We start from the raw sequence: 22,276 nt of genomic DNA, 5'->3' as shown, positions 1-22,276 counted from the left end.
CAGCGGTCCATAATACCAGCTCTCGCATCGACTACTTGTTCACATCCAGAACAGGCCCCTTACAGCCCGGTCCCGGTCACATCCTTCCACGGACTCTATCAGACCACTCGCCAATGGTCCTTTGTCTCCTCCCCTCCCAGCCTGTCCCCAGACTACAGAATTGGCGCTTCAAGACAGGTTCCATGCTGGACACGGTTTTCGCAGCAGAGCTAAAAGAGGAGATCGAAGTCTTTCTCGGAGCCAACGTGGGGTCAGTCTCCTCGGCCGGAGTGCTATGGGAGTCTCTGAAATGCTTCGTAAGAGGCGTATGCCAAGCCAAGGAGAACGGCATCGTCAAACTCATTAGACGCGAACTCAAAACCTGCGAGGACCGCCTCAAAGATCTCGAACGCAAAACCAGAGATTCGGACGAACCGAAGACGAAAGCTACCCTGAAAGAAGAACTGCTGAAGTTTAATACACTCGCCGAGCGCGAACTAAAACTTCTCCACCGTGGCACGGTAGTCAGGCAATACGGTGAGGGGCAAAAGCCTGGAGCTCTCCTGGCGAGGTTGCTGAGGGCTGACCACACACCGACGCCTATTACAGAGATTCGCAGCCAACAGGGAAGAACGTCGAACACAGATGCCGACATGGCAGAGGAATTTAGGCTCTTCTACCAGGAGCTTTATAGTTCCCAACACCCCGGAAATTCTGATGCCCCACTGAGATACCTGAGGGAGACTGAATTATACTGGGCAGAGGCACAACTAAGGGAACCCCTCAATGAACCGATTTCCCCAGAAGAAATAGCTGAGGCAATTAAATCACTTCCGAACACCAAAGCCCCCGGCCCCGATGGCTTAACCGGGGAATTCTATAAAGCCTTCGCGCCTACCCTTGCTCCCCTTCTAGCCGATGTATACGAGGAAGCCTTAGAGAACGGTACCCTACCCCAGACCATGCGTGAAGCCAATGTGATTCTCCTGCTCAAAACAGACAAGCCACCGGATAATTGTGCTTCCTATCGCCCCATTTCCCTCCTAAATCTAGACAACAAGATTCTAGCAAAAATCCTAACGAACAGACTGATGCCACTAATGCCTGCTCTAGTTCTTGCAGACCAGGCGGTGTTCATACCGGGCCGCAATACCACATTCGGCATTAGGAGACTACTTGGAGTGATGGGAGCACTGGACCCAGCCCAACAAGCCATTGCTCTTCTTCTTGATGCTGAAAAAGCGTTCGACTCGGTGGAGTGGCCATTTCTATTCTCGGTACTCGCCAGGATGGGCCTGGGGGCTCGCTTCATTAAACTAGTTTCCCTGCTATACTCTAAACCTACAGCCAACATACTAGTCGGCACAGCTAGATCGTCCATCATCAACTTACAACGGGGTACCAGGCAAGGCTGCCCACTGTCAGCTCTACTATTCGCCCTAGTAATGGAACCCCTTGCCTCCAATCTTCGCGAGCATAGTCAACACCGAGGTCTGGTCATAGGCCCACACAAACTCATCATCTCGCTGTACGCGGATGACGTGGTTCTTTACATAAGAGACCCAATCGACAATCTGAACCCCATCATGCGCGAAGTGATCAGATTCGGGGCAGCATCTGGCCTCAAAATCAAACAAAATCAATTATCTTCCCGCTCACCCCGGCGACTCAGCCATTTCAGGACGACTTCCATCTCACCTGGAAATCATCCAAGGTGCGATACCTAGGCATCCAAATGTCACTAAATCACCAAGAAGTATTCCGGGACAATTACGAGGTGGTTTTCAAGTCCCTAACAGAAAAGGTGGCCCGATGGAAATCCCTACCCCTAACACTCTGGGGAAGAACCTCTCTTGTCAAGATGGTGATTCTTCCGAAACTTCTTTATCTCTTCACCAACATTCCCATCCTACTTCCACAACCCTTCCTGAAAAAACTAAAGAGTCTGGTCCTGGAACTACTGTGGGCCGGTAAACCCGCCAGAGTGGCTCACTCCACGCTAACTCTCCCAGTAACGAAAGGTGGCCTGGCGCTCCCCGATCTGGAGAGGTACTACTGGGCGGCCCAGGCGCAATTTCTTAGCCACTGGTACGCCACAAACCCTGTCAGACCACATGTCCAGATTGAGAGGGCCCTAGCCTCACCGAATCTACTGAGAGCAGTCATCTTCGGGAAAATCCCGGTCCCCAACGACACGATGAATGTAATCTTAACAACGTACAAGATATGGAAGCTTTTAGCGCAGAAACACAACATCGTCACTCGATACTCTCCACTCCTACCTGCAAAATTCATACCAGGGATCTCGTTGACGTCCGAAAAAGTGTACCTCCAATGGCTAGAGAAACTTCAAATTAAGAACCTCGGGGACCTATTCACTGATGACAGTTTCCTGACCCCCGATCAAGCGAAGGAAAAAGGTGGCACTACCTCGCTAGACATTTTTATCTACTTCAGGGTACGCCACACTCTGCGAGCAATCCTTCCTACCTTTCCACAACAACCCCAAACATGGCAACTCTTACACTCAGTAATTCAGTCTCAGGGTGAAGGGAGACCCCTCTCTCAGATCTACAGAACCATCACTACAGACACATCTCCCACTGTGTCCCGAGCCAAGATTAGATGGGAAAGGGCCCTAAATATAACTTTCTCCGACACCGATTGGTCCTTTATCCTTAGACAGACACAGAAGATTGCTCTCAATACCCGCCTCAAGTTAATCCACTTCAACTACCTGCACCAAACGTACTTTACACCAGCCAAAGCAAAAATACAGCATCCAAATTCATCCTTCAGTTGTGAGAGGTGTGGATTGACATCTGCAAACTTCTTTCATCTAGCATGGGACTGCCCTAAACTGGCCTCATTCTGGCCCCAGGTGCTGGAAATCACGAGTAAGATAATCGGTGAGTCGATTCTCCCAGCCAACACGGCAGCGCTGTTGGGCATGACCAGACTGTTGAAGGCCCCTACGAGAAAGCTAGCAGGCATCCTACTGACACTGGCTCGCAGAAGAGTCGCCATGGCATGGAGCCGTGGTCCTCCCCCAACAGTCACTGCATGGCGCAGAGATATTCTTTACTGCCAAGATGTCGAAACAGATTTCATTAAGCTGCTGCCACAACATGCACGCCCACCCGACATCTGGGGACCCTTAGTAACCTTTTTGATGAATGAATCAGCGGGGGCTCCTGCCTCGCCGACCATTTCTCAGTAGAAGCAGTATCCTCTCGTTAATGACAACAAGGGAAGTTTCCCTTCTCATACCAACCGCTGACTCGATTGCATACTCATAGACCTGGTGGAGTATACACAATATAGGGGCCGGGGGGCGGGGGTGGAGGTAGGGGGGAAGTCGAGGGGGGACATGGCTAGGCTAATTCCACCCTAATGTGGGTGAGAAGTTGTTTGTTGTTTGAAAATAATAAAAAAAAAAAATTAAAAAAAAATAAAAATAAAAAAAATACATGATCCTGGTCATGGATGACATCAATATCTAGCTAGATTGTCGCTCCACTCGTAATGTACTGGTCAGAGCTCTCCATGTCTGCTACAAAACAGTACTGAAAAGATCTGAATCTGCCCCACCCACCCCCACATCAGACAATGGGACCACACCGATTAGACCCATGAAGTGAGGGACTAGTGCCCCTTTTTTTTAGAAACCTTCATAAATCCTACCTTCGCACAGGCCACCCCTAAGATCCTTTCCACCACTTTGCATCATAAGATCAAAAGATCTTTTTATGTCCCCACCCTCGTCGTCAGCATGGAAGTAAAGCCTTTCAAAAAGAAGAAATGTACTGTTTTACACAGGTTTTACTGAGCCCTTGGGCACCTTTGGCGCAAAACTACTGAAGACAAATAAAAAATGCATTACAGATTTAAAAGGTTTCTATGCTAGCCTCTGTCTACTGATCCCTCTGACAAATTATATGTGGTCTTCTTAGAACTCCAATTTAATGTGCATCTACGCCAACTGTATCCCAAGACAGAGACTCGTCAACCTTTGTTGAAAAGTTAGAAAGCATCAAACAAAACTATTTTCGGTCTGGCTAGATTGCTTGTCCCTCCTAAATCGGCCCCAAAAACGAAATTCCCTTTGTAAGCTCGACTCCCAGCTAGATCTCATGACAAGGTTAAAAAAAACGATAGCACTGTCAGATTAGGTTGGTCCCTGCCCTGCCAAGACAACATGGTCTATCCTTTCACCCGCTCTAATTTCTTTGGTTAACATCTTCATGGAGTCCGGCGTTTTTCCTCAACACTGATCAAAAAACCTTCAACTGTCCTCCTCTCAAAAGCCATTGATGAACTTAACCTTTCTGTAAATCATTGTCCCATTGCAAATGCTCCCTTAAATGGCAAATTCATTAGGGGAAAAAAACACATAGTCCAACAACCTCGAACATGACAACAAATCTAGGTTCAATCCAGCTAGAGGCACAGAAACTGCTATTCTCTAAAAAGGAGACGAAATTGTATTGTCACTGGATTATAACTCCCCTACCATTCTCATTCTCCTAGATATGTTGGCAACTACGCTCCTCATTGACTTAGGAACCTCCTTCAGCGTTCAAGCACTGTTTTAAAGTGGATCTCTTCCTTCCTGAGCGAGAGCTGTAGTTCAGGTCAGGCTCATTCCTCTATAAAAAACAGCTTCTCCATTTACAAAGGTGCAAGTCCACCACTGCAATGGATCGATCTGGTCTCCTTGGCTTTTCAACATTAGTTTGATACCCTTAGCAGACCCCATCACACCACACACTGCAACCTTTCAAACCTATGTGGATGCCCTGCAGATAGTCTGACAAAAAGCTGGAAGACTAACTGAAATAAATCCGATTTAAGATTGGATGCTCAATACCTCGATGCCTCAAAAACGAAAATAATCTATCTTGGCAGACTCTGAACATGCCCTTCATTTCTGCTGACCATCCAGTTTATAGCCCTCATCCACCGTTTCCTCTTCAGTGAAATAAACCTGGTTGTAGTTTGTAGTGGCCTTCTCTCCTTTGCACTGCAAGCTCATGAAATCACAAAGAAACCACCCTTTCAACTTCACATTCTAAAAACTCAATTCTTTCTTGCTTAAACATATCCCAAACGAGTCAAATGTCATTGTAAAGACCGGAGGGGGGTCTGCACTTCCGCTCTCTATATGGTAGAGGGGAGGCACAGAGACCCCTGCCAAGATTCTCTATTACGGTAGCAATGGACGAGCAATCAAGGCCTAGCTTCTCGGGAGGTGATGCAAGCTGGTGTAGTCCCCGAGCACCCACGAAGGAATGTCCACACACTGTATCGGTTAAAACACAGTCTTCATATAATTAATATTCAAAGTCATTTACACGATCATGATAACTCACTTTGTACTCCGAAAATCAACAATGGTAAATATGTACAATTCTAAAGTGGTACCACTAACATTACTCAATCTTATTAAAGTGCACTACGGTCTGAGTGACACACAGATCAAAATAAAGAGGAAACCAGCAGTAGAGAGAGGAAGGAAAGCAGGATGGTTGAACAATAAGCAGAACACTGCGCTGTGTGGAGATCCCCCCCACCTGGGCAACCTGTAAAAGAAAAATATAAGCCCAGTCCATATATTGTTCACTCTTAGACTTCCCAATAGTTCTGCAACCCCAAAGTACCTTGGTGTTGTAGCTTTCCGCATGGGGGAAATCGACAACCCTTCTTGAGTGTCCTCCCTTTCAGGCAGGAGTCACGGGTCGTCGAATGTCTGACGGAAAACAGGTTGAGTTACGACAGTGAAGTGACCGCGTCATTCCTAGCAGTGCTTGATGACGGGGAAGCGTAAACGCCCTGCAAGGAAGAGGCGTGCGGGGCACCTCGGTGTCGATAGTACTGGACCGCAAAGAGTTGAAGACCGTGGCCCAGCAGGGGCGTTGTGTCGTCTGCGTCTCTGTGGTCTTTGGTTGGCGGGAAACCCACCGGTGGTTGCTCCTCGGCGTGTCGCCGGTCAGGCCTTCTCCAGCAGGATACAGAGGCGACGATGCGGACGAGAGCGTCCTTGGATCAATTACGTTTCTTAGGCAACGGGAGCACGGCGGCTCCAGTCGGCGACAGTGGCGGACAACAGTCCTGGCGCTTCTCCTTGGAGTTTCGAAGCAGTCCCCGTATCGGGTCGGCAGCCTGTCGAAGGTCTGTCTACCAGAGAGCTTAGGCAAAGATCAGCTGTGCACGATGGTCCCTCGCAGCTCGGGAAGAGTGCGCCTTACCAGGTCCTCTCTGGGTCAGTTCTTGAAGCACAGCAGCTTTCAGATTGTGAAGGAGAGCAACAGCAATTCTTCTCGTCCAGCAGGGCTCAAGGTTAAGCTTCACTCCAGTTACTCGTTGTAGTGGACTTCAGCTTCTGAACACGATTCCTAGCAGTGAGAGGTCCCCAGATATACCGTTGATCTCCCATTCATTCCGCCGGGTCGCACTCAAGCATCCAATCACGACTATGGGCATTCATGCAGGCAGGCAGCCAATCAGGCACACAAGGTATTCGGGCAATTCACTTCTCTCCAGACACTCGCAACAAGTTATGTGTATTGGGACAAGTACTGAGACATTCAACACTCCAAGCTGCATTCATACTGATTTCGGGCAGGGCTGTCTCAACCATTGTGTCAAATACCAGATACTAGACAGTCACAACATAGAATGTATATTCGTCACACACTCCATTCACCTAGGCCCCACCCACAGGCGTACCCACAACATACGGTCGTTGAGAAGGTTCCAGCCAGTCTGGTCGGCACTTCCCCACACTATCATATACAGAACTTCCACCCAACAGCCAGTCAGGGAGAAGGGATAGAGGCAGGGCTTCCCGGGACTTCGGGAAGATCAGGGTAACGGGTGACAAGAGGCCATGGGGGCCATTTTGTCTCCATCAGGAATCTACCGATTCCAATGACAGAGCCTGGGCATCCCAAAATGGAGGACGCTCAGGGCATCAGTCATTTCAGCACAGAACTGCCACCAGGCCGTACCCTGCTCTGTGGGTCACACACAGGTGCCCAAAAACATACACTCGGGGCACAGGGTTGTACCCCTACCCCTGGGTGCCATAAGGGTATCCCACGGGTCTGTTCACCAAACCAAAAGAGAGCTGCACCGCCAGGAGTCCCACGTGAACTCCTGCGCGGAAAACACGACAGAACACACTATAAAAAGCAGTAAAGGACAAGGATACGGAGGCCCTGTCCCTCCGATGCATTTCCAGCATCACAGTCATCTGCCATGATGACGTCACATTGTGCCTACTGCAGTACTCTCTACTTCCCTAAGCACCTTACTCTACAACTCCAGACCATCCAGAATAAGGGGGCTGGACTGGTATTAGTCTGCAATCTTGGAACTATTTTACTGCAATCTTGGAACTATTTTACTCCTGTTTGGATTTCTACCCACTGTCTCCCTTTGTTACGTGGCATTAGCGTAAAGAGACAGTCTCATTTGGTCCCATGTACATTAAGATAGCAGCAAGGACATACCATCCTTTCAGTGCCCTCAAGTCCCTGGTAGTTGTGACATTCAGAAAAGAAAAAAAAACAGGGTGGTTAAACAGTAGATGTGGCTGGGACAAACCTCGGTTTTGAACTTCAACTGCCACCAGATCTGGAAAGAATTAATTCCAGAATTTCTTTTTTTTGTATTCCCTTTAAAAAAAATCTTCTGCTTTAGAGACCCAAATAGCCATCCTGTTGATGATCCCCCACCCCCGAATTTGTATTGGCTCTGTCTGTTCCTTTCCTTTTCCTCACCTTCTTGTCCTTTTTCACTTAACTTATATTGCTCACCCTTCCCTGCACTTGACTGATGCAAATATTTTCTAAGGTCTGAAAGATCAAATAACTGTACTGCTTCCTATTTTGTCAGGGTAGGGAAATTCACTTTCAACTTTCTCTCCACGGACTTCAATTGGGAATTCACCTTGGTTCTAAGTGTTTGAAAAAACGTTTTTCTTAAAGTCTGCAGTTTGGTAAAGCACTTTTAGACAGCCTGAATTCAACCCGTTTGTTATGGCAGAAGGAGTGTTGCTCTATGCCCCTCGTCTACTCCACGTCACCTCCAACCTCCTCCCATTGGTCAATTCGACCAAAATTACACAACCAAACGGGAGACTTTCAAAAGAAAATATTTTAAAACACGGGATAGCCTTCATGTGTCTTGGGAGGATAGCTCAGGGGCAACGTGCTCCCCTTGGAAGCAAGACAACACCGAGCAACATAGGTTCGATCTCTGGGTTCACGCTTAGAAACCTCTGGGTATTAAGTGTGTTCTAAATAACCAATCATATATCAATCATATCATCATATCTGTTATGGATTTGGACTTTGGGTCGTGTTTTTGGATGAGTCAGAGTACTTTTAGTCTCATTAGCCTGCTCTGCTCATTTTGTTTGGGGGTGCACTGGGCAGCCCTGCTTGCTCTCAGTGCAGAAAGAGCTGCTCCCATTTTTTTAACTTTGTTTATTTCAATGTAGCATAGCCCACCTACAGTGGGGGGCTTAAAGGACAGTGTTCCTTTTTCACTTTTACTGTGCACCAATGATTTTGTGAATTTGCCTGCAGGGCCGTGGGAAAAAAATTGCAATAGACATAGCAGATACTTTCCAAGTATTGCCAGAGGATTGTAAATATCTGGTGTGTGTGTGTGATGGACTATTACTCAAAGTGGCTGGTTGCTCAACCCATGTGGGAGGTGAATACTATGAATGTTTTGACCCTTTTAGAGAAACTATTTGCTATTGATGTTGCACCAGAGACGATTGTATTGGACAGCAGAGTACAGTTTAAATCACGAGAGATGGGGACATTCTTGAGCGAACATAATGTGGAACATGTGTATACATCCTTATATCATCCCCAGTCTTATTTATGTATTTATTTCATTTGTAAAGCACACATACAACCCAGAGGCATTGAGGTGCTACTAATGGAATGATTGAAAGATTTAACAGGAGAGTGAAGAAACTGGTCCAGATGTGTGTGCAGAATAACTGGGACTTCAAGAGAGAGCTGATTAAATTCCTTGTCTCTTACCGAGTGCTACAGTGATAGAGTACAGGGTTCCAAGGGCAACTACAGGACTGCAATCAGGTCAAAGCATTGTTAGGAACCTATGATACATTCAGAGCACCTGTCGCGGAGAGATAGTGTAGGGTTAATGCTCTAAAGGGCACAGGGTAGGCGTGTGAGGCGTGTGTGGTCAGAAGCCGGAGTTAACCTGCAGTAGGACAAATACCAGTTACAGATTACAGCTACAGATTACAGTTTCAGTTACAATATAGCAGATGCCGGTCCACTGACCAGGCAAGAGGAGGGGCCAGATCTGTCACATAAATCGGGGTCGAGGGCAGTGCTGGAAAAGTTGATGAGCATGGTGGACAGTTGGGATGTGGTCCCCCCCCAGTTGATACAAAGGAATAAGGAGGTGGGGTGTGGGGGTCGCCTAGGAACAGCAGTTACAAAGGGGACCACAGGGAATTGACAGAGGAGATAGTGCTGAATTACATGCAAAGCACAAAGATATCACAAAGGGGATGAAGATAGGGAGGGATCATTGATCCTCAGACTTTGCAGTAATGCTTACACAAACTTCCATGAGGGCCACAATATGGCAGTTGTTGTCAGACGAGGTAATGAGGGTGGTGGAAGGGAAGGTGGGTGTGGAGGAAAGGTTAAGGTTCAGCCTGGGGTGGGCATACATTCTGAATGCAGCTGATGATGCATGGCTGACAGTGAGAAAAGCAGGGCCAGTGAAGGAGTGCGAGGAGGGAGAACACAGAGGGGGAAGGATTGTGTGCCGCTAGCACTAGTGCCTGTGCGAAATGGGGTGGGTGATGCAGAACTCTGTGGAGGTTTTTCTATGTATTTCCGAGAAAGGGGGGTAAGAGGGGGAGACATTGGCTGGCTGGGTATCGGCAGAGGCAACTGTGTGCAATAGAGGGGAGGGAGGACATTCTGGAAAAAAGTGGTGCAATAACAGATTTGGCAAATAGGTGCCTGCAGGGAGAAAAAGGCAGGCTACAGATATTCCCAATGGCTATGGTGACAGCCACTTCTAGGAGTACCACCCACATTCTGACACCCACAAACAGCGTCCTGACAGCATGGGGCAGACATGCCCAGACAAAGGGGCAAGAAATAAACAGGATTTCAGAAGGACGGGTGACTGTGCAGTGTGCACCTTGGACGGGGCACTGAACAAAATGCCAGTGGAAGGGGTAGTGTCAGGCAAATGCATGTCAGAGATGCATGACTCAATAGTGTTTTGGGGAAAGAGCAGAGTATGGTGAAAGAGCACAGTATGGTGAATTACAATCAGTGGTGTTGGCTCTGGGAAGAAAGAAGATAACTGCCTCTGAGCGAGAGTGGCCCAAGACACCTGACAATGACCTACAGCTAAGGAGTGGCATGTGGCAGAGGGCCCACAGCTTGAAGTGGTGAAGATTATCCTACAGAAGAGCAAGAAGGAGTGTCAAAGGAAATGTGAGCGTCTCCTGGCCGATCGGAAAGGGGAGGATGAACAAATGATGCAATATATCAATGCAGAGAAAGAGCAAGACAATGCATTTCAGTGCCGGACAAAGATGGTCTAGGCCCACGGCAAAAGAAGACTGGCGGAGCATGTGGACATTTGTGTGACTTGTTGGAAGAAAAAACAAAAAGATGAGCCAGAGAAGGAGCAGTTCAAGCAGATGGATGTGAAAGGCACAAAGTGGGAAGACTGGCTGTCGTCTGTTCTCCATGGCCTACAAGTGAGCGAAAGGTCAGCAACCAGGTCAGGTATTCACCATGCAAGATGATATTTGGGAGAAATATGACAAGCACTAACAGATTGTTGCTGACACTGATTGCGTGGGCACCTAGGGACTGGGAGGTTCTAGAGGCCGACTATATACTGGAAAGTAGGAGAAACATTGACTTTGACAGTGCACACAAACATGACAGACACCTGAAAGGGGCGGTGCTGGATGTTAGAGTGACAGGGATGCTCAAAGCTAGAAAGGGAGCGACATGTAGTTGTGACTGTTTTTGTTGTTTTAGATGCAAACTAGATTATGGCTGATGCTAAGTGGGGCAGTGTTTAAGCAGTGCAATGCAGGAATTGATTGATGGCTTTGCCTTGGTTTGATCATTTTTAATTTTTGATTCTTTATAGAGTATGTATATATCAGAGTAGTTGTATTACAGTGTGCTTTATGTAGAAGTAGTGCAAGGTTTAGGTCACTGATTCATAGATAAAATGAGAAGAGAGAGAACAAAAACTTGGTACATGTTACCTTTCTAATTCTGCACTTTCTTTTGGTTTCTTTGAGATTCATCGGATGCAAAGGGACTGGCCTACAGACTTGCCTAACAGCTGAACACCCATACCAAGGGATGTCGCAGAGCACAGCACGGCTGAGCAGTGGAATGCTGTGATGCCTCAGACAAGCCCCTCCTGAGAAGTACACAGTGATGACACTGCTGGCTCAAATCCGCAGGCTGCCAGAGGCTGCTTCGTGCCTTTCGCAACCGCAGGCTTAGTTCCCGCAAGTTCTGCTAAATGACCCGTTAGTTATATGTACTGGTTTATGAGTGAAGAATAGATTTAGCTATGCCATTGTGCATAAGGATGAGCCAGGCCTGGGAGGAGCAGAGCAGAATGCAACCCTCCTATGAACTGGTGTGCGTTTGCATTATAGCCAATGTCTCCCTACTTATGGTCCCCTGAACGCGGGGAGCAGGATAAGCCTGTAACACATGGAAACAAAAATAATTGATTGAAAACCTACCTAGGAACTAGTAATTGCTATTCAACCTAGTCCCCAGTTGATTTTTGGCTTGAATACAGTGTTTATTCTATTTGCAGTCATAATAAACCGAATTCAAGGACTCCATCCATAAACTCAAAGGTGAGTCCTCGTATTTCCCACTGGTAGCGCTAAGTTCCTGCTGGGCCACTGCAAAACAATAAGAGGGTCTTGTTTGGCACTGGGACTCATCCAACCTGTGAAAACTGGGTACTGCAAACAGGAAGTTCATAGTATTATTTGTGTGCAGGGGAAACGTCCCAAGTTTCGGAGATGGGTTGCAGACCCATGCACCAGGGGGTTCCTGATGGCAGCCCTATCAATCTATGGTAGCCCCATACCTGCCCAACCTCCGGGTTTTCCACAGAGACTCCAGGTTTTTAGCCATTTCTCCGGGTCTCCAGGGAAGACCCTGGAGTCTCCAGGTTTTCGGGTCCTGTCCAATTCTCCAGCCGATTGGCTACCGGCAGCGGTCTTTTGCAGCCAATCGGCTGGAGGATTGGACGGGAAATAGAAACGGCGCAAATGCAGTATTACAGCTTTTTTTTTTTGCTTAAACTTTCATTCTTTTTGGCCAGTGTGGCTTATGTTTAAGTTTCCCTAAATTGAAGGCCGACTAAAACATAAGGCAAACTGCCCAGAAAGAATGAAAGCTTAAGTAAAAAAAAGAAAATACACGAAATACTGCTTTCAATCCGGGGTCATTAATGGCAACGGATTGAAAGCAGTATTCCACGTTTTTTCAGCCTCCATTTTTTTTGGGCATATTTGCCAGGGCTCAAGTCGAGGGTACATGCGGATGGACGGAGTCCACCCTCTCTTGGATGTGTGTGCATAGCTCTCAACTCACACGCTTTTGGCGGGTGTCACCCGCCTTGCAAACAGCTGACTCACCCGCCAAGGCTCCTTCATTCCCATTCGTTTCAATGGGCCTCTCACCCACCAAAAGTAAAATCGGGTTTTTCACCCGCCTTTGCGACATAAATGGTTGAGAGCTATGTGTGTGTGTTGCTTTTATGGAAGTCGAATGCCATTCGTCCTATGCAATTGGTGGTTATGCACGTCCTTGGACATTCACATATTGTATTCCACTGTAAAGTGCAAACTGTAAACGTGTTTCTAATGACGGCTACAACAACCGTTTTTACCTTTTTGGCAGGTGGGCGGGGTCGTGGGGCAAATAAATGGGCGGAGTCTTTTATGACTGTGGGCGGGGCATACATCTCAGGGTTTTTGATTTTCAAACGTAGGCAGGTATGGGTAGCCCGATGCAGAGTTTAATTCTTTGTGGCATAAACCGACTACGTGGAGGCGGGGCACAGAGTAGGTAGATACCAAGGCTCGGTAAATTGGCACTTAGGAATGAAGAAGCTGCGCGCGAAGTGAGGATTCGCAGAGGGGGCGGGGCAAGGAGAGCTGAAGTTTAAAATGAATGGAAGGTTTTACAAATGTAGACGCCATTTTAAAGAACAAGGTGACCACGTGAACAATACAGCCCTGCAGGGCAGAGAAACGCGGGTGCTGGGATTGTCACGTGAGAAACAGAATCATTATTTTTTAACTCCTACCTTTAAGTTGCTCCGGACACCTGCCATCCTGTCTTATGTCTGATTCGCGGTGTAGCGTTGCAATATTGAAAGTCAGAAATAAATGTGCAGAATACTAACTGAAGAACCGGAGTTGAAAAATGGATCTCATGTTTTTTCCAACTCGTAGTGTACACAAGCAAGCGCTTCTCCTGGGAAGTTCGTCCTCTGGAAGTGAGACTATCGCGCCATTTTAGTAGTCTCTCACCAATGCAAATGAAGCTACCGGAAGTGCGCAGGTTGGGCTATTGCTATGGCTGCGATCCGAGAAACGGACCATAGCAAGGGCCCACCCACTCTTCATGTGACTTCCTACGTCATCGTTGTGATATTCCAGGGAGCGGGATTTGGGAAGACTGTGACTGCTGGTGCGAGTGGGCATTTTCTTGCATACCGGGAACGTTTCTGCAACACCCTGGAGCGTCTGACTTCGTCTTGTCCTCTTCATTTTTCGGAGGGAAACCAGGAAGGCGCTGGCTGCCAGGCTGCAAGAGCAGTAGCAATCCGTGTGCTCTTGGCTGGCTGAGAACACAATTAGACGGGAAGCAGAAAATTACATTTACTTGAAAAATCATATTCAGCTTGGGTCTGGAGGGATGGGGACACAGTGGTGTGGGTCTGGAGGGATGGGGTCACAGTGGTGTGGGTCTGGAGGAGGGTTGGGTACAGTGGTGTGGGTCTGGAGGTAGGGTTGGGTACAGTGGTGGGTCTGGAGGTAGGGTTTAGTTTGTTTATTTATAAAGCGCGTCCGAACCCTCAGGTAGCTGGGCGCATAATCATGTGCACAGCAGAGTTACATATCGTTACACAAACGCCTTAATACACCAGTCAGAGCATACATTAGTCCAGGCTCTGAGTAGTTGCATACAAGAATAAAGTATACAGAGAACAGGGTGCAAGATAGTTACAGTGGAGAGTGAGGACCGGTTTACAGGGTGGTCCTGAATCGGATAAAGCCAGGGTGAACATTACTACATGGTGGCGAACGGCGGCTGGCCGAACGTGTCATTGAGAGATTGGATGTTTAGGTTGGTGTTACAGGGTTGGGTCTGGAGGGAGGGATAGGGAGACAGTGGTGTGGGTCTGGAGGGAGGGATAGGCAGACAGTGCTGTGGGTCTGGAGGGAGGGGTGAGTGCACAGTGGTGTGGGTCTGGAGGGATGGGGCACAGTGGTGTGGGTTTAGAGGGATAGGGGCACAGTGGTGTGGGTCTGGAGGGCGGGATAGGGGTACAGTGGTGTGGGTCTGGAGGCAGGGTTGGGGTACAGTGGTTCTGGTCTGTATGGAGGGATAGGGTACAGTGGTGTTGGTCTGGAGGGAGGGGTAGGGACAGTGGTGTGGGTCTGGAGGGAGGGGTAGGGACACAGAGGTGTGGGTCTGGAGGGAGGGTAGGGACACAGTGGTGTGGGTCTGGAGGGAGGGTTGGGGCACATTGGTGTGGGTCTGGAGGGAGGGTTGGGGCACAGTGGTGTTGGTCTGGAGGGAGGGTTGGGGCACAGTGGTGTTCTGGAGGGAGGGGTAGGGGCACAGTGGTGTGGGTCTGGAGGGAGGGGTAGGGGCACACTGATATGGGTCTGGAGGGAGGGGTTGGGTACAGTGGTATGGGTCTGGAGGGAGGGGTAGGGGCACAGTGGTGTGGGTCTGGAGGGAGGGATAGGGACAGTGGTGTGGGTCTGGAGGGAGGGTTAGGTACAGTGGTGTGGATCTGGAGGGGGGATAGGGGCACATTGGTGTGGGTTTGATGGGAGGCATGGGGACATTGGTCTGTGTCTGGGGGAGGGGTGGTTCATCCACGTGTGGGTCTAGAGGGCAGAATGGGGGCATCTTGCTTTGTGGATGCAGGGATGGTGGCTTCTTGGTGGGGTCTGCAATGGATGGGGGCACATTGGTGTTGGTCTGCAGGGAGGGATGGGGCATCCTGGTTTGGGTTGGATGGGGACATCAGTGTGGGTCAGGAGGTTGGGGATGGGGGCACATTGGTATGGGTGGACACGGGGTACATTTGTGTGGGTCTGGAGGCAGGGATGATGGCATATTGGTGTGGGTCTGGAGGCAGGGATGGTGGCATCTTGGTTGGGAACTGCAATGGATGGGGCACGTTGGTGTTGGTCTTTAACAGGTATGGGCCTGTGTTGTCTGGAGGGTGGGATGGGGCATCTTGGTGTGGCTCTGGAGGGACGGATGAGGCATATTGGTGTTCTGAGAGGGAGGGATGGGGCATCTTGTTGTGGGGGAGGGATGGAGGCACATTGGTGTCAGTTTGATTGGAGGGATTGGGCACAGTGGTGTGGGTCTGGGCAGGGGCGGGGCACATTGGCGTGGGTTTGCAGTGAGGGATGGGGCATCCTGGTTTGGGTTGGATGGGGACCTCAGTCTGGAGTGAGGGCATGGGGGCACATTATGAGTTTGATAGGAGGGACGGGCACAGGAATGGCCGCATATTGTGGGTCTGGGGGATGGGGGCACATTGGTATGGGTCTGAAGGGTGATGGTGGCATCTTGGTGGGGTCTGCAATGGATGGGGGCACATTGGTGTCGGTCTGGAACAGGTATGGGGCGTCTGGAGGGTTGATTGGGGCATCCTGGTGTGGATGGGATGGGGACATCTGTGCATCTGCATGGTGGAATGGGGCATCTTGGTGTGGCTCTGCAGGGAGGGATGGGGCACATGGGTGTGGATCGGGAGGGATGGTGACATTGTTCTGGGTGTGAAGGGAGGCATAGGACACATTGGTGTGGGTCTGGAGGGAGGGATGAGTGCTCATTGGTCAGGGGAGGGATGGGGCGTCTTGCTGTGTGGGGGAAGGATGGGGCATCATGGTATGCGTCTTGAGGAGGAGATTGGGCATCTGGATCAGAGGGGGGCATCGTTGATCTGGAATGGATGGAGCATGTGGGTTTGAGTGAGGGCTGGAGCACTCTGTTGGGAAGGAATGGGGGGCATCTGGGTGTGAATGGAGGGATGGGGTATGTATGTCTAGAGAGAAGTATGTTGGTTTATGGGAGGGGTGGGAGCATGTTGTCGAAGGGATGGGGTAATGAGGTGTGGGTATAGAGGGAGGGCGGATTGGCACCATCTGAGTGTGAGCCTGGAGGTAGAGGTGAAGCATATGGATGTGGCTCTGAAAAGTGGAGCTTCTCGGTGTAGGTATGGAGGGACGGATGTTGGTGTCTTTGTGTGGGTTCGGAAGGAAGGATGGTGGCATTTGAATCTGGAACGTGTTTGGAAGGAGAAATGGGGCATTTGAGTGTGAATAGGGACATGTGGGGCTGGGTGATCTGCTTGTGAGTGGGGGCATGAAGGATCATTAACAGCGAAGCAGCCGGAGGGAGAGCGGTTGCATCCCAGGCGTGCACACCCCAGCCCGGGGCACCTCGCAGAGTGGTCTGGGGTGCGTGGGCAACCAGGTAACATGGATTCCCTTCCACTGTAGGGGGGGCCACAACCCAGCAGATGGACGGGGCGCCTGGCAGGATTGGGTTAACCTGCTGGGGATGTCCCCAACTACGCACCGGAAAGGGAGCCCCGCGCTGCCCCTTCTCCTCACCGAGCCGGCCGGGGGCGTGCACTCCTCTCTTGCTGTTAAGTCAGACTCTTTTATTGACAGATTTAAAAGAGTCCTGACTTGAAGGTTGAACTAGTTGTTTAGATGACAAGTTATTTTTGTCAATGCGCCCGACAGAGCGGTAACACAAGCTCCTTGAAAGGTCAATTGACCAAAAGATAGGAGGACGCCACAGGAACTAGCCAGCCTGCAAAGGAACCACACATTAGTGACAGTAGGACTACATGGCAAGTACATATCAGATAACCAATAATATAGTACCTGAAAACAACTGGAGCTGCAAAAATTGGCTATTCCAGTGATATTGACAATTGGCGTCTGAACTCTAAAGCAGAAACGCACAATTCATGACTGGGACCAAAAAACAGTAACCTAATCGTGAATTATAAGTATTGGAACAATCTTACCACTGAATTGAAGCAAAGTTCCACCTACCCACCGCCGGCATGAGGACTCCTAAAAAAAGTAATCCTGCATGCAGATAGAATGTCCACCTGAAAACCGACAGAACGCGGACGCTTAGAACACCAATAGTCTCTAGTTCCACAAGGACAGAGAGGAAGTCTGTATTCCACAGGTCCGCTGAAAGTTCCAATGAAGGAAGACGGACAACCATGAGTAACAAGATCCAAGAGCAGGGCACAAAGCTTACCGGGATGGTAACTGAGAGGACAGTGTTGCAGCCAAATCGGGAGAACAAGGGTAGGTCGGTAAACAGTTCCGTAAATCAATCACAATGCGGGCAAAAACAAACCAGGAAGCCGTAACCCAAAATGCGATCCGAAATAGCGTTCCGTGAGTCATAGCCGAGGCAATCCAAAGAACAAACCAGAGAAGGGGACAAGAAGCAGGAATCCGAGAAACAATCAGGGTCTTGAATATAGCCAACGAGAAATGCAAGGTACATAGAGGCAAAAGAAAATACAATTTCAGAAGCAGTGTGTCACAGAGCCTATCAACTTGCAAAGACACGTGACCCCAGGTACGCAGAGCAACTGCGTTTCCATGGCAATCCCCAGGGCTGCCTCAATGAGAAATAATGTACTGGATGAGTGCGTGTATGTGTTTTGGGCCAGTGTTTCCATGACAAAACCGGAGGAAAACAAAGCGGGGAAGGAAAGGGAACAGATGCAGGATGATTGCCAGTACGCCCCCTTTCCTTACGAGTCCTGACAACCACCCAATGGGTGCACCCCAGTCAGCAGGGAAGCCCCAAGTGGTGGCAGCCGGGAGCCGAGGGAAACCTGATTGCTCTCGAGAGGCGCCTCCCCAGGCAGACAGGGTCCCGGCACGCCTGGCGAGAGCCTTGAGCCATGGTGCAACAGGCTTACTCGATGGGCGGGCGTCGAGGTTCCAGCCGCCCACATCTGTGGGCGAGCGATGGCCAGGTCCACTGGCGCAGCGGGTGACCTTCCCTCTTGCCCAGGTACCTGGAGCTCGACCCTGTGCGGCCAGGCTGGGCTTTGAAGATTAGCGGTCTCGCCTGGATTTTATTTTATAGTTTGAAACCACAATGGTCTCGGTTGAGCTAGACGGGGCGCTGGGCTGTCTCGCCGCAGGCGGTGCTACCTCCCCCTGGCCTCTCCTGCACCGGCAGTGTCAGTCTGACATCTGGAACAAAAAAAAGTTGCCTGTTATTCTTGACGGTGGATCACTCAGCTTGCGTGTCGAAGGAGGACTCGGCTAGCTGCGAGAATTAGTGTGAATTGCAGGACACATTGATCAACACTTGAACGCACCCTGCATCCCGGGGTTCCTCCCAGGGCTATGCCTGTCTGAGGGTTGCTTGTACATCAATCGCTCCAGGGTTTCCTCGCAGGGGCGTGGCTGGGGCTGTCACAGGGACACCGTTCCCTTCGTCCCCCTAAGGTCAGGCCCCGATCAACACCATCGCAGGATCCCTGGGTCTGGCGTGCAGGCTCATTGCCGGCGCGTCCCGACCTCCCCAGTTTCCCCATCTCATGCGGGTGTTGGGAGGGCTGGGTGGCTGGCGCACCCTGGATGTGGTGGTGGTGGCGGCGGCAGCGGGCCTTAAAAAAGCCTGGCGCACCTTCACCCTACCCCAGGGCACCTGGCCAGGCTGTGTGTAGCTGTGGGTGGTGTCCCGTGGCTGCCGGCGCAGGTTGGCCATGGAGCGCGGGCCTCGCGACCAGATCGGGACAGCGCACACTCTGCTGCGTCAGAGGTACAGGGCCGGGGCAACCCCCTGTACGAGCCTGAGGCCAGCTGCCCGAGCTTTGTGCTTCCCCTGACTTTGGCCTCAAATCAGACCTGGTGACCCGCTGAATTTTACGCACATTACTAAGCGGAGGAAAAGAAACTAACCAGGATTCCGTCACTAACGGCGAGGGAAGAGCCCAGTGCCAAATCCCTGTTCAGCGGCCACCGTGGAAAATGTGGCGTACAGAAGACCGACTCCCCAGCATCACTCATGGGGCTCAAGTCCTTCTGATTGACTCTCACCCCACGGACAATGTTAGGCCGGTAGCAGTCTTTGTCATGCCGGGATCAGGTCTTGGAGTCCTGTTGCCTGGGAATGCATCCCAGATCATGTGGTAAACTCCGTCTAAGGCTAAATACAGACGCGAAACGGATGGCTAACAATTACTGTAAGGGAAAACTTTGAAGAGTTCCAGAGGGCGTGGAACAGTTGAGGTAAACTGGTGGGGTCCGTGCAGTCTGCCCGCAGGATTCAACACGGCAGGCTGGTCGGTTGCTTTCAACGGTGGATGCTCTTGCAGGAGTGCAGCCCAGCCCCCGCAGGGCGTATTTCCTCTCTGGCGGTGCACCGCAACCGACTGGGAAGGCCCCACGGGGCAGGTGGCTCTCTGCTCCGGCAGAGAGTGTTACAGCCCAGGGCTGCTGTTTTGCGGTGTCCGCGGGGCCGTGGGAGATTGCCGGAGAAGGGCATGGCAGCGGTCAATCGTCCTGACCCTTCCCGAGGGTTGCCAGGGCGGCAATGGGAGACAGGGCTCCCGATGTGACTGGCGGACTGCCCTCAGTACGCGCGACCATGTCGTGCCGCTGGGTGGGGAGGCATACAAAGGGCACCAGGAGTCTGTGGTGATGTCGGTTAACCACTCGACCCGTCTTGAAACACAGGCCAAGGAGTCTTAACACGTGTGCGCGTCGGAGGGCCAAATTAACCCCTGTGGTGCAAAGGTGAGGCCGGGGCGTGCCGATTGTGGTGAGCGCACCACCGACAAGTCTCACTCTCTCTGTCAGAGAGATGGAGCATGAGCATGTGTGATAGGACCCGAAAGATGGTGAACTAGACCTGACGGGAGGTCTGTAGCGGTACTGATGGGTAAATCGGTCGTCCGACCTGGGTATAGGGGCGAAAGAGTAATCGAAACATCTAGTAGCTGGTCCGCTCCAGAGTTTCCCTCTGTATAGCTGGCGCATGGAAAACCCAGTTTTATCTGATATAGCGAATGATTAGAGGTATTGGGTCCAAAATGATCTCAACCTATTCTCAAACTTTGAATGGGTAAGAAGCCCGGCTCGCTAGCGTGGAGCCGGGCATTGAATGCAAGTGGGCAACCTTTATTAAGCAGATCTGGCGCTGCATGATGAACCGAATGCCGGCTTAAGGACGCCCGATGCTGACACTCATCAGACCCCAGAATAGGTGTTGGTTGATATAGACAGCAGGATGGTGGCCATGGAAGTCAGAATCCGCTAAGGAGACCCGGGGAGAGTTCTCTTTTTCTGTGAAGGGCAGGGCACCCTGGAATGGGTTTGCTCTGAGAGAGGGGCCCGAGCCTTGGAAAGCACTGCGGTTCCGGTGGCGTGCAGTGAGCTCTCGCTTGTCTTTGAAAATTCAGGGGAGATGGTGTAAATCTCGCGCCAGGCTGTACCTATACCCTCAGCAGGTCTCCAAGGTGAACAGCCTCTGGCATGTCGGAACAATGTAGTTAAGGGAAGCCAGCAAGTCAGATCTGTAACTTTGGGATAAGGATTGGCTCCAAGGACTGGGTCGGTCAGGCAGAGGCACGCAGCGGTTGAACGCAGCGTCTCACCCTCCCTCCTTCCTGGGGGCGATGGTGACTCTGGATGCGGGCCGGTCCCTGCCTGTGGATCGCCCCAAGTGCTGTGGTCGCCTCTCTCTGTTCCCTTCCCGGGGTTCGGGGCCAATGTTATGCCTTGGCCGATGCCTAGCAGCTGACTTAAAACTGGTGCGGACCAGGGGAATCTGACAGTTTAATTAAAACAGCATTGCAAAGGCCTTTCGGTGGGTGTTGATGCAATGTGATTTCTGGCCAGTGCGCTGAATGTCAAAGTGAAGAAATTCAATATTCAATGAAGCGCAGATAAAAAGCGGGAGTAACTATTCTTGAGGTCGCCAAATGCCTTGTCATCTAATTAGTGACACGCATGAATGGATGAATGCGATTCCCACTGTTCCTACCTACTATCTAGCGAAACCACAGCCAAGGGAACGGGCGTGGCAGAATCAGCGGGGAAAGAAGACCCATGCGAGCTTACCTCTAGTCTGGCACCATGAAGACACATGCGAGGTGTAGGATAAGTGGGAGGCCGCCAGTGAAATACCACTACTCTTATCGTTTTTTCACTTACCCGGTGAGGTGGGGGGCGAGCAATGTGGGGCTCTCATTTCTGGCTCCAAGCGCCCGTGACCCGCTCCAGGGACAGTGGCAGTTGGGGAGTTTGACTGGGGCGGTACACCTGTCAAACAATAATGCAGGTGTCCTAAGGCGAGCTCAGGGAGGACAGAAACCTCCCACGGAGCAGAAGGGCAAAAGCTCGCTTGATGCCGATTTTTCAGTATGCCTACAGACCGTGAAAGCGGGGCCTCACGATCTTTCTGACTTTTTGGGTTTCAATCAGGTGTCGTCAGAAAAGATAACACAGGGATAACTGGCTTGAGGCGGCCAAGCGTTCATAGCGACGTGAATGCTCCTTCACTTCCCTCTGACACATTGCAAAGTCATATGCTGCGCCTGCGACCGTCTAAGAGCATTGACTGCGCAGAACAGTTTCCATGCAAAGGAGCGCCAGTCCAAAGGCAGAACCCTCACTGATATAGTTCTTGAGAGGCAAGCGAGTATGTGAAGTGCATGCCATAAAACTTTACCTGGCCCACACAACAACGCCCGAAGGACCGACCTGTCAGAACAGCGTGGGACAGTTCTCAAAGTCAAAGTGGGCTGCTTAAATTACTGTGCAACTAGTACTTGTAACCAATGTTACTGGGGAGCTCTGCTGTTCCTACGTATTTTCTTCAAAAATGTGCCATGATAAATCGTGAGTTGCAGTTCGATGGCCGGGACATTTTGACTCCATCTAACCCTGAGCACAGGC

The 22,276-nt window shown here is 50.5% G+C and overlaps 1 protein-coding gene and 1 pseudogene across 5 annotated transcripts in view; one reads left to right on the top strand and one right to left on the bottom strand.

The window, feature by feature from the left end:
- The window catches only part of DHODH (dihydroorotate dehydrogenase (quinone)), a 186,294-nt gene extending 172,687 nt beyond the window's left edge, over positions 1-13,607 (bottom strand). Inside the window, exon 1 of one of the 5 annotated variants that reach the window (XR_011283334.1) lies at positions 13,369-13,543. Coding sequence is in view for 3 of the 5 variants with exons in the window: in XM_069635503.1 (XP_069491604.1) it covers positions 13,369-13,395 (27 nt within the window). In the remaining 2 variants the exon portion in view is untranslated. Of the gene's footprint in view, positions 1-12,141; positions 12,252-12,694; positions 12,802-13,368 lie in introns of those variants that run through there. The other 4 variants (XM_069635503.1, XM_069635501.1, XM_069635502.1 and 1 more) reach the window with 4 other exon arrangements.
- A 4,979-nt stretch (positions 13,608-18,586) lies between these two features.
- LOC138565250 (5.8S ribosomal RNA) lies at positions 18,587-18,736 on the top strand (annotated as a pseudogene).
- The last annotated feature ends 3,540 nt before the right edge of the window (positions 18,737-22,276 follow it).

This window comes from Ambystoma mexicanum, chromosome 1q (assembly GCF_040938575.1).
Source record: "Ambystoma mexicanum isolate Mex_15411 chromosome 1q, UKY_AmexF1_1, whole genome shotgun sequence".
NCBI classification, from domain to species: domain Eukaryota; kingdom Metazoa; phylum Chordata; class Amphibia; order Caudata; family Ambystomatidae; genus Ambystoma; species Ambystoma mexicanum.
This window is presented reverse-complemented; position numbering and strand designations above follow the sequence as displayed.